Below are 18732 nucleotides of genomic sequence, written 5' to 3'. Positions count from 1 at the left end.
CAGTGGGACCTATGTTGGTGCAGCACGTGTCATGCATGAATCATGACATGGTAGAACACGTGTCCTGAGTCATGACATGACAGATTCTCAATTATTATTATTTTTTGTATAATTTTCAAAAGTCTTAAAGTAAAATACGTCATATGAATCGTACCTACCAGTCATTTTACATAATTAAATAACATATAGTTTAAGCTCTGGGTGGTCAAACTTTATTTGCTTAAGTTAATAGTTAATAGCTAATAGCTAATAGCCTACCAAAGTACCAATGAGGCAACCACAAGGTTGAGAACATGTTGAAGGGTTGGTCATTTCAATCAACCAAAAAACCAATTCTAGCCAAACACACAAAAAATTCTCACAAAGCCCAAATTCTTTTCCCTAGTCAACTCGAGCGTGTCTGGTTTGTATGACAGGTTTTTGCCCTTATTATTGTCATCAACGTTGACAGAAGAGGTTTGGGACTTAGAGATATATCCCTATTGAGTATTGGTTGACCCACTTAGAAATAGGTAGTAGAGTAGATGGAGAGTTTCTTTACCAAAAAAATAGAGTAGCTGGAGAGTTTAGACTATGTTTGGTATGCATTCTTGTAGGAATGTATTTTAGGTTGATTTTGTATTTTTGAATAATAAAAACTATTTTTATTAGCCAAGTAGCAAAGGAATTTAGGAGAACGAGTACTCTCCTCACCTAATTCATCCTATCAATTTGATGTAGAGGTGTAAGTTTGGCCTTGTTGGACCAAACCTGCCCTGAGCCCGAGCAGGACCTGGTCTGAGATACCCTGGCCCAGAGGACGGGTCAAGGTTGGAAATTTCTGACCTTAAGTCAGGATCGAGTCGGGCAAGGATTGAGGTTTTGGGCTGAGCCCGACCCACACAGCTCGACTTGTTTTAAGTTATACTATGAATATATATATTGATACAATATATATGACATAAATTTTAAATGTCATACGTGTTTTGTTATATAATTTATCATATTATAATGTTATTTTATGTAAAATTGATGATTTTCTCCCCGACTTAGTCCAACCCATGCATCCCCCTTCCCCTTCCCCATGATCAGGGCCAATCAGGGTCAATCCGCCCGACCTAAGGGTGGGTCAGGGTTGGATTTTTCAGACCTTGAAGAAGGGCGGGCAGGGCCTGGGCCTAACTAAGGGGACTTAGGGTTGGGCTGGGGGTTTTAAAAACTCCAACCCAACTCGACCCTGTTGCAGCCCTAATTTGATGAACAGAAACACAATTTGGATCCTCTACTGCCGAGCTGCCTGGTAGGACCGTATTGCCCAGACACGGTGTTGTGCGCAATATCCGCCTTATCCCTGCCCAAATGCCTTGCTCGAGTGGGGGTAAGGTGGTCATTGCACGTAGTACCGTGTTTGGGCAGCATGGTCCTGCCGGGCAGCTCGGCAGTAGAGGATCTGGATCCACAGAAACAATATATCAGGGGTATTTCAGTAACTTCAACTTATTAATTTGTATTCAAATAATCATACCTTTTTTCCAGCCACGCCACGTGATTTGATAGGCTCAGCCAGCGGTATTTGAATCTACATAAATTATACGATTTTTTGAAAGTTCTTCACACCTAACGGTCCGCCAAGGTTGGTGGTTGGGCCTTGGAAGCGAGGAATAGAAGAAACACAGCCAATCCTTAAAACCCTCTCTCTCTCTGCCTATCTTTCTCTTCTTCTTCATCTTCAGACATCATCTACACAAGAACCAAAATGCTCGCTGCGACTCTCTGTCTATATTCTTCTGACCCCTTGCAGTTGCAATTCTCATTCATTTATCCAACAGGACTACCATTTGCAATCTCTAATGGGACTACGAGATATTCCCGCCTTTTTTGGTTTAAATAGCCATCATTACCCTGCAACTTCAAACCCTGTTCGTGAAAACCTTGTCAACAGGAATGGACCTAACACCATCCACAAAAACGGCTTCAATTTTTCTGTTTTTACTTTCTTGGGTAGGCTCATGTCCAGAAGTAAGTACTGAGTATCTTTCTTGATTCTTATGTTATTTTGCTTCCCCTATATCTGTATCTGATTTGTGGTTCTGTTCTGTTCTATTTCCGAATTGCAAAGAGAAACCCGATGGTAGTACAAGGACTGAGGAGGAAGATAAAGTATACAATTGGTTATATGCCTTGGCCCGGACGGAGAAGAGCTTAGCTTTTGAGTATGTTCAGGCCACGGAAAGAGGTAGTTAGCTGGTTTTGAATGAAATTTAGATTGCTTTTCATTAAATTAATTGACGATACTTGAAGAAATTTGATTGTTTGAAGTGGGTTTCTATTAATTTTGGACTATAAAAATTGTTCTCAAGTGAGAAGAACCAAGTGTTTGTTGAAATGTGATCATAAATTTTTAGTTTCTATAAGTACATGCTAAACAAGGACTACTGTTGGTTGATCTACAGTGATTGCATAGGTGGAGAATCTTAAGCCTCATAATGTGTTCACAGAAAGAGAAAATGAAATCTCACCTTGGGTGGGGGAGAAATCACAGAAACTTCCCTGTGACAGAAGGAATTGAATAAATATTAAATGAACTGTCCAAAAGAAAATAGAAGAAACCAATGACCTCAGTATTGTTGTAGAGTCAAATAGTCAACCAGGGATTCTCTTGGATTACAAGTTATAAACCCAATACAAATTGTATTTAGTAAGCTATCCCCACTAAAATTGTATAGAGCTATCACAGAAGTCAAGCATCCTTGTAGCATCTGATGCCTATTCTCCGTTTTCATCTTCGTTTGCGCGTCTCTGTTTCTTTTTTTTTTTTTCCTTCTCACACTAAGCTATGTTTGGTCACTCTTTATGTCAGCTTGTGGGGTCAATCAGGTCCAGTTCATTTAGTATGAAGCACTGTGCATGGTGCACAGTTATGCTATCCATATAGTTTCCAATTAAGCCTTCAAGTTTCAAAAGTAATTAAGCCTTCTAGTTATTCTGTTGTTTAGAAAATGTTGAATCTGAATTGCAGGAAGTATTATTACCATCAGGTTTGTGATAATTCTAGTATCCTGTGAAGAAACCTATATCTACTTGTAATCTAACCTTCCTAATCTCAATTCTAGATTTTATTTTCTTGTAATCGTATCCTTGTTTAGCTTAATTTTTCCATCTACAGGGTTGAGCTTCAAGGAAGCTGATAGGAGACTGAAGGAAAGTGGTCCAAATGTTCCTCTTGATTATACTTTCCCAAGATGGTGGCAGCTTCTGTGGAATGCCTTTTTTCATCCTTTTAATATAATTCTGATTGTTTTGTCAGTCCTGTCATTCATATCAAGTGATTACCCCAATGGGTGCATTATGCTCATATTGGTTTTCATCAGCGTATCACTACGATTTTTCCAGGTAATTGTTATTTTTCTTATGGCAATTGCAAAGTCCTGTTCAGAATCTCCTTGGGCCATTCTCCACTGAAGGAAGTCCAAAATGAAATAGGATTGACTAGGATGGGGCTTGAGACCTATTTTAAATGAATTACAGCTGAAATCGTCCAGACTGAAGTCAACCTGATGGATGGTCATAAACACCAATTGTAAATTTATTTGGTATTCAATGAAAATATGGCAAATGATCCAGGGAAAACAAAATATTCAATGAATACAGATCTTTCAAATGGTTGAATTCCTATCCTAGGATCTCTCTTTGTTGGAACCATTGGATGATGGGTCTTACAATCCTGCATTTATAAAATAATTGCTAAATTGCTATCCCTGATTCGTCTATTGTTAAAATGTTCTTGCTCCTTATTTCTTATACTCTAGCAACTACCTCCCATCATTTCCTCTCTTCCAGCATTTTATTAGTTTTCCATGTCCCTGTCAGGAATTCAGTAGTTCAAAAGCAGCCATGAAGCTTTCGGAGTTCTTAAAATTCCCGGTAAAAGTTCAAAGATGTGCAGGTCGAGTTATTCAGACTGAATTAATAGTTCAAATAGACCAAAGAGATATTGTTCCTGGTGACATTGTCAGCATCGGACCGGGTGATCTCTTCCCTGGTGATGTGAGGCTTCTAACTTCAAAAGACTTGGTTGTAAGGTAGAGTGGCCGGTGGAACACTTCTCTCTTTTGTACATGAAGATTACAAAATTTTGTCATACTACCTTGCCATGTTCTCTACAGTCAATCATAGAACACATGACTACCATCCTGCTTGTTGAACAGCCAGTCTTCATTAACAGGCGAGTCTGGGACAATGGAGAAAATAGCAGACATTAAAGAAGATGAGGCGACTCCTTTGCTAGAGCTGAGGAATATTTGCTTCATGGTACGCAATTTCTTTATAATGTCTCCTCAAGTAATATCAACAAACTGGTCTAAGGAAAAAAGGTTAGAAGAATGTGACAGAGGTTTGGATTCTGTTTACATGTGAACCATCCTAATTTTTATTTGATCGGATGATAGAATCATTTTATTTACAAACTTTTTCCTGGTGCTTTTAGAACACGAAAAACTCTGTAAAAGTTAGTTTGATCATTTAAGTCATGTTCAGCATCAAATGACAACAGTTTCAGTCATTGCAACCTTCTAGAAATATTCTTTAGTCAGGCCATAAACAAGCTACGCTGACTGAGCTTTGTGAATTTTTCCTACAGCTCAGTTTAATGGAACTTGAGTTGGGCTCAAAGTTCACGATCAGCTTGGCTCTTTATGGATTGTCAAGCCTCAGACTTAGCTTCACTTGTCTCACTTTAAGTGTTCGTAATATTGGGATTATATAAGCCCAAATATGCAACCCACAGAACACAATTCTGAAGTCCAACACCAAAATGAATAAAGGTTAAAATGGAAAATCGGCAATAGAACTTGGAATTTTAACATAACCATCCTCACCCTACCATAACAGTGTTTTTCAAAAGAAACTTGTAGAGAACAGAAATCTGACTCAAATAATCTGCTGAGCTTACAATTCGTCCATGCTTTGGCCATAAAGCACTAAATCATGCTCCAATCACTTATTCTTTGGCCGTTTAGAAAGCTAATTGAATGAGTTTCTTAATGTTACCTAACTAGGGAATCTATGCACCTTCAGAAAACAATGTAGATGGCCCTGGAAGAAAGAACTACGAGGTTGTTATCCAACACTTCTCAGTCGTATGGAACTTTTTTCTTTTGATAACTGTAAGGATATTTATTAAAGGCACACCATGCTTTACAAGGCCTCAAAGAAAGGAGAAAAAAAACCTTCTATCACTTCTAATATTATTTTTAGCCGTGGCAGCAACCCCTGTATGCTGGTTCAGCATGGTTTAGAAATGTTATCATTTCTTTCAAGCCACGAACTCCAACTCACCGCAGCTAGTATGAAAGAACATAGTTTCTTCTCCCTTCTAGATAATCTCTGACCCTATTGAATTCATATTCCCAAAGATGTCTTATGAGACTGCAGGTATATCTGTCTGAGTCTTAGATGTTCTGCATCATGCTAGCTGTATCTTTCTATTGAAGATACAGGACTATCATAGAACAACTGTAGAACGAAAGGGGAAAAGGACAGACCATTAGATAACTAGTAGATTAGAATTATAAACATATCTGACATTGTATCGGTCTGAAAGATAAAAGAAATCAAATAAAATTGGGAGAAGGCAGAGAATACACTGTTGAATAGACTCAGGAAATCAGTTAGAAATTTGAGGTGACCTTCTCAAGAATTCTTCAGACAGAACAAGCCTCTTGCTAGGTTACTAATTCAGATTTGATACTGATCAGCAGCAAATAATTAGTATCTCAGGAGTGATGACCAATAATCTTTTCACATGGAAGCTTATGCGGATTTCACCATGACGACATGATTGCCATATCATCCTCTCATGCTTTAAGTTTCATCCATATAACCCCCTCCCACTCGATAAAATAAAACTCCCATCTTTGAGCCTTTTTCAAATTAAAAATGTTGAAATATTGACATCTACTATGACTAGGCGAGAGTCAAATACCAAATATGGTTTATAGCATGATGTGGCCATGTGAGACATGTAACAGTTTACACAATTCCAGGGGTCACCTATCTCCTGGAGGGTCTAAATATGTGTTGGCTGTGTTATAGAGAAGGATCATCTGTTAAAGGAACATGGATGACATGTCTTAATTCATTAATATGACTGGCTTCATGAATATAGTTTGGGCAAAAAGCTTTTGGATTCATGAAGGGCAAGACCTTGAATAAAGCTAGGCATTTTTTTAAGAGTTATCTTCACACTAAAATATGGGCTCTTTGGAAGAAATGCAATTTGAGAGTTTTTGAAGATAAGGCTAGAGATACTTCTAAAATCATTTCGGATGTGGAAGAATTTTGTCTATTGGGAGTCAACTTTGCAAGGAGTTGGAAGGGATGTTCAAACAGAATCTAGTGCCAAACTACCAGAATAATATAAGTGAGTGGTTTTGCTGCATTCCTGATGTTTGGGTTGTTTACTCTGTTTTGTCCAAGGTTTTTGAGCCTATTACACCATGGGGAATTTGTTAAACTCTCAACCTTAACCTCTTAGGAAATTCCTATCACATAAAAAATGACAAGTTGCATAATTCGCAACTAGATTTTATTTTCAGAACTATGAGATCACCTATTTAGGTCTCACCTCTTACATCTGCCCCAAGTGTGTGTGTGTGTGTGTGCGTATATATAATTTTGTACTTTTGCTTCTCTTCTTCTACTTGCTACTTTTTACTAGCTGGATTTGGTTCCATACTGCAGGGAACAAGTGTAGTATCAGGCTCCGGGACAGCTCTAGTTGTTTCTACTGGATCAAAGACGTACATAAGCACCATATTTTCAACAATAGGGAAACAGAAACCCCCAGATGCCTTTGAGAGAGGAGTTCGGCAGATATCTTATGCCCTTGTTGGTGTTATGCTAGTCATAGTGACTATTATAGTCCTCTCAAGTTATTATGCATCTCATGACTTGAGCCAGAGTATGTTATTCGGGATCTCAGTTGCTTCGGCTCTTACTCCACAGATGCTTCCCCTTATTGTAAACACAAATCTTGCGAAAGGAGCACTTGCAATGGCTAGAGACAGATGCATTGTCAAAAGTCTGGCTGCCATACAGAACATGGGAGTAATGTAAGTTTCTGGACATTCATGATTGCCATACACACCTCTGTATTTCACAAGTCATATTACTTGATTAAACATACTGTTTTCTATATGACAATCAGTTATTTTGTCATAATTATTAGAGATGACCACAGGGTGGTTTGGTATGTGGGACGCCTTAACATTACCGACTGTAAACATAACTCCAAATCATCTCCAAACTACCCACTCCATGGAGTTGAAGCATCCATTGATTAATAAGGTAATCTGGAAGAGGCAATCTGTGCAAGGATGGGCTTTTGCATACCAAGCTGCCCCTACAAAGTGTCTCAGCGAGCTCTATACAGTAGGTGTAGGGTAAGCAGTGGCATTGGTATGACCACCTCTATTAATAATGCATGCCTTGAGATATTTCTTCTATCCTAGAACACATATATGCCCACCTCCACATTTTCTGCATCCGGATTCTTCATTCATTAGCATTGCACACTAAAAAATTTAAGGACATAGTAATGTGCTTTGTTTTTCTTCTCATATTCTAGGGATATCTTATGCATGGACAAGACGGGGACCCTAACTATGGATCGTGCAATCATGGTTCATCATTTTGACAGCTGGAGCCTACCTAAAGAGAAGGTCCTGCGCTTTGCATTTCTTAATTCTTATTTCAAGACTGAACTAAAGAATCCCGTTGATGATGCAATCCTGGCATATGTCTATACTAGTGGATACAGGTTTGATCCATCCAAATGGAGAAAGATAGATGAGATTACTTTTGATTTTATAAGGAGAAGAGTATCTGTTATCATAGAAACAGATTTGAACACAAACAATGGAAATAATCGTATCACTGATAGGTTCATGATAACTAAAGGAGCACTTGAAGAAGTGGTAAAAGTATGTTGTTTCGTTGAGCATATTGATAGAGGTGTAACATTACCCCTCTCCCTAGAAGACTACGAGAGAATTATACAGCTCGGGGAACAGCTAAGCAATGATGGATTACGGGTACTAGGAGTTGCAACTAAAAAGATAAAAGGGGTAAGTGCTCATGTCTTCTCATCTTTTTATGCTTACATGTTAGAGCTACATATTTCCTGATAGTTTTTTTTTCAGCTTTCACATAACTGACCATGCATCACATATCCAATGCATGTTTTGCAATACTTCCACACCTTTATATATTATGGATATGGATTGTGAGATGTTCTTTTGATTTTAAAACTAGACGAAAAGCTCATTCAGTACATAGAGTGGCAGTTATCTTGTTCTTCTTACATTACATTTCTTCTGTTTCATATCCCTCTGCGTTTTTTGCCTTTCTCTTTTTGATGAAAGTGTAATCACACACGCCACACACCAATCCCAAAATGTTAACCGACTTTTAGGACAGTGGTTTGGCCTTTCTCTCGTAGAGGGAGACTTTTACCAACGAAAGGAAGACATCAACAAAGTAAATTGCTAGTTTCATAATATAGTAATACTACAGAGAAAAATTAGTGAAAATGAGGGCAATTTGGGAAAAACTCCAAAGAGGACTGCATAATTAAAGGGTAAAGTGACCAAAACTAAATCTTTCCCAAATCGATTTTCAGTTTCAAAACCTAAACGATTTGGGGAAGATGAGGGCAATTTGGTCACTTTACTCTTTAATTTTGGTGGGTTTTATCATAAGGGCATTTTGGTCATTAGATTCCCTGAAACTAATGTCTAACGTCCCAGACTAACGGACTGGACTAAAGTGTTCCAATGTTTGGAAAGTAGGGGTGAGTTTGCTATAGTAAAGTTTCAGGGGTGCATTTGTACAAATGTGCAATTTGAGAGGGGCATTTAGAAAAAACCCAACAATATATGTATGGGACTCCATATACAATAATTGCATCTCTTCCAATAGCTAAATTTTCTGTTGGGTCCCACTAGGTACTCCCTTCCCATCTCAGTGTTAAGTGGCACACGTTACTGTTAAATACTCTCCTGAAGAAACAGGACTGTGGATGGAATCATACTGATGCAAAATAGGCTGTGGAAGTGATAGAATTCTGATGTTAAAGTTGCTGAAATTTCCAGGATCCAGAAAATTCTGTCCTTCAGACACAGCAAGTTGAGATGCTCAAGCAATCATTTCCAGGTTGAAAATATAGGGAAATACACTAGAGTGAAAGACCAAATTTAGCAGGAATTTGAGGTAGAACAAACCGACTTTCTGGTCTTTACAGTCTGCCCCATATGCAGAAAACAAAAACCAAAAGCCAGCAATAACAATTTGTGAAATAACTCAGACCTCTTCTCAGTCAATTAGAATTATTAAATTAGATCTGATAATAAGTCCTCTTTTCAACTACTTTAGAGGCAATGATCACAGTAGTGAAACCAGCATAAAAGAGCTTCCAAATGGGGAAGACAACAATAAAGCCATCAATGGTCAAAGTTTAATCAACAAACAAGCAGCCCATAGGAAAGCACCTCTACCTATTTATAAATAGACTTAGTCATACCTGATTAGGATCCCTATTTTGTTGGTTGTACACAGAAGAGTTTCAGCACAAAAGCAATTAAGTGGATCTAGTATTCAGATAGAGTGAAGCAATTTTTTACTTAGAATTTCCTTGAAGTCCCCCTAAATATATATCCTAAAATAGTTAATTTTCTACTTTTTTACCCATTGCTTTAGGACCATGTCAGGTTTGAGACTACAAGATCCTACATGGGACTATACATGATTCACCATCAAGGATGATAGAGATACCATGAAACAGAAATTGCTAAGACCCTCAATCAGTTGGTCATTTCTCAATTCTATATCTCCTTTAGTTCCTTCTTTAGTTGGCAACTATTCATTTTAATATATGGTTCAGCGCCCAGAAATAATAAGGTAAATTCTACAAAATCACTAAAAAAAGGAGAAATAGATCCTCTCCACAAAGGGGGGGGGGGTAAAGCTGCGTACATTTGCCCCTCCCAGAACCTGCAGTAGTGGGGGAGCTTTGGGCACTGAGACCCTCAGTAAAAACTAAAAAGAGAAATAGATCTTAGTAACCTGCATGTGCATCAGTACATGGCACGAGCCACTTCTCTAGTAAATTAGAAGAAAACTTGTTAGATATATGGCCAGAATACCGTGGGGGGTATTCTGGGCCTTTTCTTTGTTATTTAATTAGTTTTGTATTATGTGGTTTAGTCCCACATTGCTCATGTACATATTTTACTATTCTATTATTCTTATAAATAAGAAGGTGCTTGGGATGAATTAATCATCCAAGTATAGAGTTCTAATTCAGATCCACTTAACATGGTATCAGAGCTGGTTATGAATTAGAACCATCCACGATTCCCTCCCCTTCTCCAATTCTCGATCTCTCTCCTGTTCTCTTCTCTCCTCTTCTTTCCTCTGTTTTGCATTGTTCTTCTTTGTCCCATAGGGCAGCACTGATGAGGTGATCTATTGATCCAGCTGCTGCCCTCCCTTGTTACCTCACTTCATGATATGAAGAATTGATCGATAAGGTGCTATCCTCCTTTGCTGCGAATATTGAAGACTTCAGCCTTCATTGGACAGATTCACATTATATTACAAGGATTTTGTTCACTATATTGGAGCTTCAGACCTGCGGCAGATCAGTATTCCAGCACCTACATCAAGCTACATCAAGTTCTCAAGATCGATATCTCTTCACACTTTCAGGGTTTTTTTCAAAACCCTGACAATTATCGATCTTGGGGTTCCACTTATCAGTTAATTCTGATTTTTTGAGGAGTGCTTCACATCTGTTCAAGTGTCCTTCGCCTGCAATTTCAGCCTCATACAGTCATTTTTCAGGCCTCACATCATCTTATCGATTTCAGCAATTTCGGGTTTTTTCAAAACCACGAAAATATCGATCTCAAGGTTTTCTCGGCTGCTGTTGCTGATTCTTGGAGATACTTATTCCTTCATTATTAGAAGGCTTTCATCCTTGTTTCAGCCCTTAACTTGGAGGTGTTCTTGGTTTTCTCTTCACAACAGCCCTCTTCTCCGATTTGGGATTCTTCACTGTCTCCATGGGTGACTCTATGGATTCGACTGCTACTTATGTTGGTGATGGAAACAGCAAACCAGAGTATCATACTTTCTCTCCAAATCCAATCAAGTTGGATGGCACCAATTACCTACTTTGGTCTAGGTCGCCTCATTTGCCATTGCTTGGCGTGGCCTTACAGGTCATATTAGGGGATCCACTCCTATGCCTACGAGGTTGGGGCTGCTCAAGACAAGTGGCTTGCCAACAATGGAGTTCTTATGTCCTACTTGATTGGTTCTATGGTTACGGATCTACAACACAATTTTCTTCTCCTTGATACTGACCTCGAAATTTGGGCTGCTTGCAAGGAGACTTATGGACAACTTGGCAATGATGCCCGGTATATGAAATCGGAAGAAGGTCCTTCACACTACTCGGGGAGAATTGGCAGTCTCCAAATACTATGCTACCTTGCGCAGCCTTGGCAACAATTGGACCATTTTTCGATTTTCACCCAAGTACATTGCCGAGATATTACTTCTTATAAGCAACACATGGACAAAATCGGGGTTTATGATTTCTTGGCAGGATTAAATGTGGAGTATGATCAGATTCGGGTTCAAGTGTTGGGTCACAAGCCTTTTCCCACACTTGAACAGTCATATGCCCTAGTCTCCTCTCGAAGAAAACCGTAGGGCTGCCATGTTGCACCCCCTATTCTTGTGAGATCGGCTCTCCAGTGCTGCCCCTGCCACTCCTCGCACCTAGTGGCATTGCTTCTCTTGGTGATTCTACTACAGGTGCATTGTTTGTGAGTCTTGTCACAAACCTTACCACACCAAGGAGAAGTCTTGAAACTTCATGGGAAACCGGCTGATTTTGAAGCTAAAAGGGCTGCGAAGAAAAAGATAAAGACAAAGACCAAGGCCCATCGTGATAGAGACTACGCAACTCCTCACTCACACCTTTGGTCTATCCCGGGATGATCTACGAGGCCTCCTACGTATGCTCGGGACTTCGGCTGCTGCGCCTCTACTACATCACTCGCCAATTCCTCGGCTCCTTCGGTTCACACTTTGCCGGGTCGGGTATTCCATTTGTAGGTCATTGTGCCTCTGTGGCTTCCCATCCTTGGATCATAGATTGGAGCTACGGATCATATGACCGGTTCCTCTAGTCTGCTTTCACGAGATATTCTCCACTCGGGAAAGATAAAGTCAAAGTGGTGATGGGTCCCTTTCTTCAATATCTGGAAAAGGACTCATCAATTGTACTTCCTCTCTTCCTTTGTCTTCTTTTACATATTCCTAATTTTACTACTAACCTTCTTTCCATTAGTAGTATTACTCGTGATCTTAACGCAAAGTCACTTTTTTCCATCTCATTGTGTGTTTCAGGATCCGGCCTCTGGGAAGACGATTGGATTGGGTAAAGTGCATGGTGGCTTGTACCGCTTGATGACGGTCGCTTCTCTCCACCACCATTGCCTTCTCCATGTCGCGAACTCCTTGGTCTCTTCCAACTTTACCGGTGGCACTCTCGGTTAGGTCACCCCCTTTCGAATTTTAGCTCATTTATTTCCTCGTTTGGTCACCCTACATACTAAGGATGACTTTTTTGTGAGGCTTGTGTTCGGCCAAACAGACACGTTCAAATTATCCTATTTCAAATAAAAGGAGTTCTTCTTGTTTTCATTTGGTACATTCGATGTTTGGGGCCCTAGTCGCAAGCCCTCTATTTCTGGTCATCGTTGGTTTGTCTCTTTTATTGATTGTCATTCTCGGAACACTTGAGTATATCTTTTGCACACTAAAAATCAGGTTTTCTCATGTTTTAAGCATTTTCATAAGATGATTCAAACTCGGTTTGGAGCTACTCTCCAAATATTGAGAAGTGATAATGGAACCGAGTTTCTTGAATCACAATTTCAAACATATTTGGCTGATCATGGCATCATTCACCAAACTAGTTGTGTTGATACCCCTGCCGAATGGTGTGGCGAAAGGAAAAACCGCCATTTGTTGGAAATGGCCCGGGCTTTGATGTTTGAGAGGAATGTTCCGTCTCAATATTGGGGGATGCGGTTCTCACCGCCGCCTATCTCATCAATAGGCTCCTTCTCGGGTTCTTAATTCCCGCACCCCCTCGATATTTTCTTGGGCCATTCCTCCTTTATTGTCCCTCCCAAAGTATTTGGGTGTGTGTGTATGCTAGGGATACCAGATCTCCAGGCAAGCTTGAGCCTCGTGGGCTCCGTTGTATTTTCTTGGGTTATTCTCCAACCCGAGAAAGGTTATAAGTGTTACCATCCCCTTCCCGTCGTACCTTGGTGAGTATGGATGTTGTTTTCCATGAGACCCTTTCTTATTATTCTTCACCACCTCTTTAAGGGGAGAGTTCTAGTGAAGATGTGCCCTTTGAGATTCCTCCACTAGAGGTTCCTCTCGGTTGCTGTCCAGCCTCCTTTGAGCGCACCCACGTGCTGCTGCCCACCTCCTTTGATGATGCCCAACCTCCTTTGGATGATGTCCAACCTCCTCCCTGTTCCTCCCTCACCTAATGGGAATCCTTTACGGGGAGACCATAGAAAATAGTGTTGTTAATGTTCCTATTCGGGGAGCTGACTCCAATCCGAGAACTATTGGTGCATTTCGAAGAGAATTGACAATTCCAACATACTCACCTACACAAGGGGCGAACCAACGAAGGCGATTCTGCAATCCCCTTTAGCACCAATACCCATCCAATTACCGACTCAGGATCCGAGATCCTCCATCTCCTGGTAATCCCTCTTCTTCCGATCTACCTATTGCTCACCGCAAAGGTACTAGGACTTGTACTTTACATCCCATATCTCGTGTTGTTTCTTATAGCTCTCTTTCTCCATCTTTTCGTGCTTTTGTATCTTCTCTTTCTTACTGTTTCGATTCCTAAAACTTGGCAGAAGCATCTACGAGATGGAAAGTGGAAGGCGCAATGTTGGAAGAAATGAGAGCACTACATAAAAATAATACATGGGAGCTTGTGACTCTTCCTCCGGAAAGAAACCAGTTGGATGTAGATGGGTCTTCGTGGTCAAACGAAGGCGATGGTTCTATGGATCGATATAAGGCACGTCCGGTTACAAAGGGTTCACTCAAACTTATGGAGTTGACTATCGGGAGACCTTTGCACGTGGCGAAGCTCAACACCGTCCGGTGCTATTATCTTGTGCTATAAATCTTGGGTGGGATCTTCAACGAGTTAGATGTCAAGAATGCCTTCCTCCATGGGGAGCTTGAGGAGGAGGTCTATATGGACATTCCATCGAGGATTCTCGATGATAGGACCAAGGGCAAGGTCGTAGACAAGCGTGCACTTTATGGGCTGAAACAGTCACCTAGGGCATGGTTTGGCGATTTCACAAGGCTATGATTTCAGCAGTTATAGGCGAGTAATGCTGATCACACTTTGTTTATCGGACAAGTTGGTGACAAGGTAACTCTTCTCATAGTCTATGTGGATGATATTGTGGTCACTTGGTAATGATGGTGATGCTATCAAGGATTTGAAGCTCCTCCTTGGCCGTGAGTTTGAGGTCAAAGATCTTGGTCCTCTGAAATATTTTCTAGGGATAGAAGTTGCTCGCTCTTCAAAGGGCATCTTTCTTTCTCAAAGAAAATATGTCCTTGATCTATTGGCCGACACGGTCTGCTAGGTGTCATCCTTCGGATACTCCTATGGAAGCTACTACAAAACTTAGGGAGAAAGAGGGTGAGCCTGTTGACAAGGGTATTTATCAGGTTAGTGGGCAAGTTAATCTACCTTTCTCACACACGACCTGATATTGCGATTCTTGTGAGTTTGGTGAGCCGAGTTCATGCATGATCCCTATTCCTCTCATATGGATGCGATCAAGTCGTATTTTGAGGTATTTGAAGTCTGCTCCAAGAAAGGGAATCCTTCTATCTCCCACGGGTCACCTTAAGATTGAAGCCTATCTTGATGCCGATTGGGCTGGTTCTCTGACAGAAATCTATCTCTGGTTACTATTCCTTTGTTGGTGGGAACCTTGTCACATGGCGTAGCAAGAAGCGAAATGTTGTGGCCAGGTCCATCTTGAAGCCGAGTTTCGTGCGATGGCCCAAGGAATTTGTGAACTTACGTGGCTTAGAGGATTATTGCAAGATATCGGTGTTGCTGTCCATCTTCCCATGATGCTTTATTGTGACAATAAAGCAGCCATTAGCATTGCTCATAACCCCGTCAACATGATCGTACTAAACACGTGGAGGTTGACCGACATTTCATCAAGGAGAAGCTTGGGGCGGCCTCATTTGTGTTCCTTTTGTGAAGTCTCTGATCAACGGCTGATGTGTTCACTAAGGGACTGAGTAGCAAGCTGTTTCATCCTATCTTAGTCAAGTTGGGCATGCATGATATATATGCTCCAACTTGAGGGGAGTGTTAGATATATGGCCGAATACCGTGGGGGTATTCGGGCCTTTTCTTTGTTATTTAATTAGTTTTGTATTATGTGGTTTAGTCCCACATTGCTCATGTACATATTTTACTATTCTATTATTCTTATAAATAAGAAGGTGCTTGGGATGAATTAATCATCCAAGCATAGAGTTCTAATTCAGATCCACTTAACAAAACTTATCTAGCATTTCTCATGCATTATATTTGCTTGTTCTCTGATCTTAATGCCCTTGCTGTTGACTTCATAGATGGCCTCAATTACTTCCTTGCTCCCCAATGTATAAAAGAACCAATTTCAAAGAATGACGAAGACCACATGTACTGTGACAAAAATTGGATGACAAAATCTCATTGGTGGGACATAAGAAATAATTATAATCACCTAACAGACATGGTGAACCAAGGTTGTCTTATAAACACACGCAATGAAAATGAAATTTGACAGTCACATAGGTGTCTTCTACTGGATTTCACGCTGTCTTTCATTCTCTGACATTTAGCCTTGTAATCCTTGGAATGGGATGCAAATGATTAATTTTCCTACAAGGTTAGGCTGGTTAGACTCCCTGAAATGGAATCTGGTGGATATGTTTAAACGACAATTTGTACCGTAACTTTCTCTTCAATAAATCTCAGGTTCACTGAATATCATGATGTACTTATGCATGTTCATTTTTCATGTCTATCTTTATAAACATACGAGCAGTGCATGACTAAAAATTTCTGCTGCCCGCATAGCTGCTTACAACTCATTTGATACATCTAATGAGCAGAAACTGTTTATTGTTCTAATTGTACTTGGAACATCCAACTGAAAGTTGAAGTTTGTTATGGTTCAGGGACTTGAATTGATACTTGATGCAGTTTTTTTTTCCCCATAATTTTAACAAAAGCTCAATTGGAAAGGATTCATTTATCAATGGTGTAAAATAACTTGGACTTTTAGTTGCAACAGGGATTCCTATGCCATACAAAAATCTTGGTCAAAGAAAATAATGGTCTTTATTGCTCCTTATAATCTTAATTTACCAATCCTTCCCTCCATTAGAACCCATCTTCTGTAAAGGCAATTGCTCAAAACTGAGAGGTCAACCTTTCTCTCTGGCCATTCATCCAAACCACTTGACCTTCAAACTGCTGATAGCATTACCTATCTTACTAAAGTATTATCCCATCAGGCTTATGCTTCTTCTCCCTATCTTTTACCCTTTTGTGCCCCTGTTTTGTTATCCATGTTATAGATGGGGAGAGATTTATGTTCTTGAGATTTAACTGAGTATTGTCCTCAAAACGTTGTATTGACTTTATGAAAATGAGGAACTCTTTTTTTTTTTCTCCTTGAACTTTTGTAAGACCACATGCCTCGAAATTCTTGCCACTAACATCATCATCAAAGAATAGCTTTATGGCCTAAGATATACATTCAATAAAACACAAAGTACCTGCAGTCTTATTAGATAAACCCACCTAAATAGTGATAGACAAGTACCATCAGACAAGTATTGAGCTAATACTGAGATATCCTCTTTTCATGACAATAATTTATAAAGTTTTAGTGTACTTTATCTCTTGTCACACTCACACATGCTTGGTTTATTTGCTAACAAGACAATAGGAGTGCTGGGTGTAAACAATTGTAAAAAATGAGAAGATTGTGGGTACTGTCAATGTGTTCTATAGCACGTTGCATTTTCTGTCACCAATGCCTGCATCAACTTTTGCCACCTCTTTCCAAGGTAGCCAGATTTCGTTGGTCAATAGTTGGTATTTGGCTGATAATATACTCCAGCTGGTTGAATTTGTAATCAGGTCCACTGAGATACAACTCATTTCCACACTCTGATGCTGCTCATAGACAAGTGAATGCTTTAAAAGCATTCTCCAGGCTGGCACTAAATGGTTCCAATGCATGACACAATGTGTAATACATCAGAATGGCGCAATGGTAAATAGAGCTTAATCTTGATTAGCCACACTTTTTTCATACTGCAGGAACATAACGGTGTGGATACAACCAACGATGAGAAAGTTGAATCAAACATGGTCTTCCTCGGGCTTATAACCTTCTTTGACCCTCCAAAGGAATCTGCAAAGCAAGCTCTTTGGAGGCTGGCTGAGAAGGGAGTAAAGGCAAAGGTGTTGACTGGTGACTCACTCTCCCTGGCAATCAAGGTCTGCAAGGAGGTGGGTATCAGGACCTCCCATGTGATCACTGGACCAGATCTAGAGCTCCTTGATCATGCTACCTTCCATGAGACAGTTAAGAGAGTAACGGTGCTGGCCCGCCTCACCCCATCTCAGAAGCTCCGTGTAGTCCAGTCCTTGCAAACATCAGGGAACCACATTGTTGGGTTCTTGGGGGATGGGATAAATGACTCCCTTGCCTTGGATGCTGCTAATGTCGGGATATCAGTTGATTCAGGGGCAAGTGTGGCAAAGGACATTGCTGACATCATCCTACTAGAGAAAGACCTCAATGTTCTTGCTGCAGGTGTTGAGCGGGGACGCTTCACTTATGGGAACACCATTAAGTACATAAAGATGTCCGTGATTGCCAACATAGGCAGTGTCTTGTCACTCCTCATTGCTACGCTGTTCCTCCCATTCGAGCCATTGACCCCCAGACAGCTCCTTACACAGAACTTCATGTACAGTGTAGGTCAGATAGCAATTCCTTGGGACAAGATGGAGGAAGACTATGTGAAGATCCCACAAAAATGGTCCCTCAAAGGCTTACTCTGGTTCCTGTTGTGGAATGCACCTGTGTGCTCCATATGTGATATATCCACCCTTGCATTCCTCTGTTTCTACTATGGGACCTACAGTCCATTAGAAACCAACTTCTTCCATTCAGCTTGGTTTACTGAGGGCCTCCTCATGCAGACCCTCATCATCCATTTGGTTCGAACTGAAAAAATTCCATTCATCCAGGAAGTGGCATCATGGCCACTGATCTGCTCTACTGTCGTGATTTCTGGAATTGGGATTGCAATTCCTTTCACACCAATCGGGAAAGTCATGGGACTAGGGAAACTGCCATTGTCCTATTTTGGCTTCCTGGTGGTGCTTTTTCTTGGGTATTTCTCCGTAGGCCAGATGGTTAAGAGAATATACATTCTGATCTATAAACAGTGGCTCTAGTAAATGGAGAACAAATTTGTGAGAAAATCTGTTGCACATCATTGTGAAATTTAAAAAAAAAAACT

At 40.3% G+C, this 18732-nt stretch overlaps 1 protein-coding gene across 2 annotated transcripts; it reads left to right on the top strand.

Annotated features, from left to right (window-relative positions):
- The first annotated feature begins 1712 nt into the window (after window positions 1–1712).
- LOC122662556 (magnesium-transporting ATPase, P-type 1-like) lies at window positions 1713–18732 on the top strand. Of its 2 annotated transcripts, XM_043858214.1 has the most exons (8): window positions 1713–1998; window positions 2099–2215; window positions 3146–3372; window positions 3850–4061; window positions 4188–4290; window positions 6721–7091; window positions 7607–8105; window positions 17519–18732. In XM_043858214.1, exons 1-8 carry the CDS (start codon window positions 1830–1832, stop codon window positions 18665–18667), a joined length of 2847 nt encoding a protein of 948 aa, XP_043714149.1. In that variant the 5' UTR covers window positions 1713–1829; the 3' UTR covers window positions 18668–18732. The 2 variants fall into 2 exon arrangements, with proteins under 2 accessions (XP_043714149.1, XP_043714150.1); XM_043858215.1 differs by lacking the exons at window positions 3850–4061; window positions 4188–4290.

This window comes from Telopea speciosissima, chromosome 5 (genome assembly GCF_018873765.1).
Source record: "Telopea speciosissima isolate NSW1024214 ecotype Mountain lineage chromosome 5, Tspe_v1, whole genome shotgun sequence".
NCBI classification, from domain to species: Eukaryota; Viridiplantae; Streptophyta; class Magnoliopsida; order Proteales; family Proteaceae; genus Telopea; species Telopea speciosissima.
Note: the sequence above shows the minus strand (reverse complement) of the source record. Positions and strands in the feature narration are given on the sequence as shown.

Excerpts from the sequence above, each read along its gene's own strand:
- LOC122662556 (XM_043858214.1), top strand. The coding sequence starts at position 1,830 with ATGGGACTACGAGATATTCCCGCCTTTTTTGGTTTAAATAGCCATCAT. Across the intron at positions 1,999-2,098 it reads GGGTAGGCTCATGTCCAGAA|AGAAACCCGATGGTAGTACA; the intron begins GTAAGTACTGAG and ends CGAATTGCAAAG. Across the intron at positions 4,291-6,720 it reads TGAGGAATATTTGCTTCATG|GGAACAAGTGTAGTATCAGG; the intron begins GTACGCAATTTC and ends TCCATACTGCAG.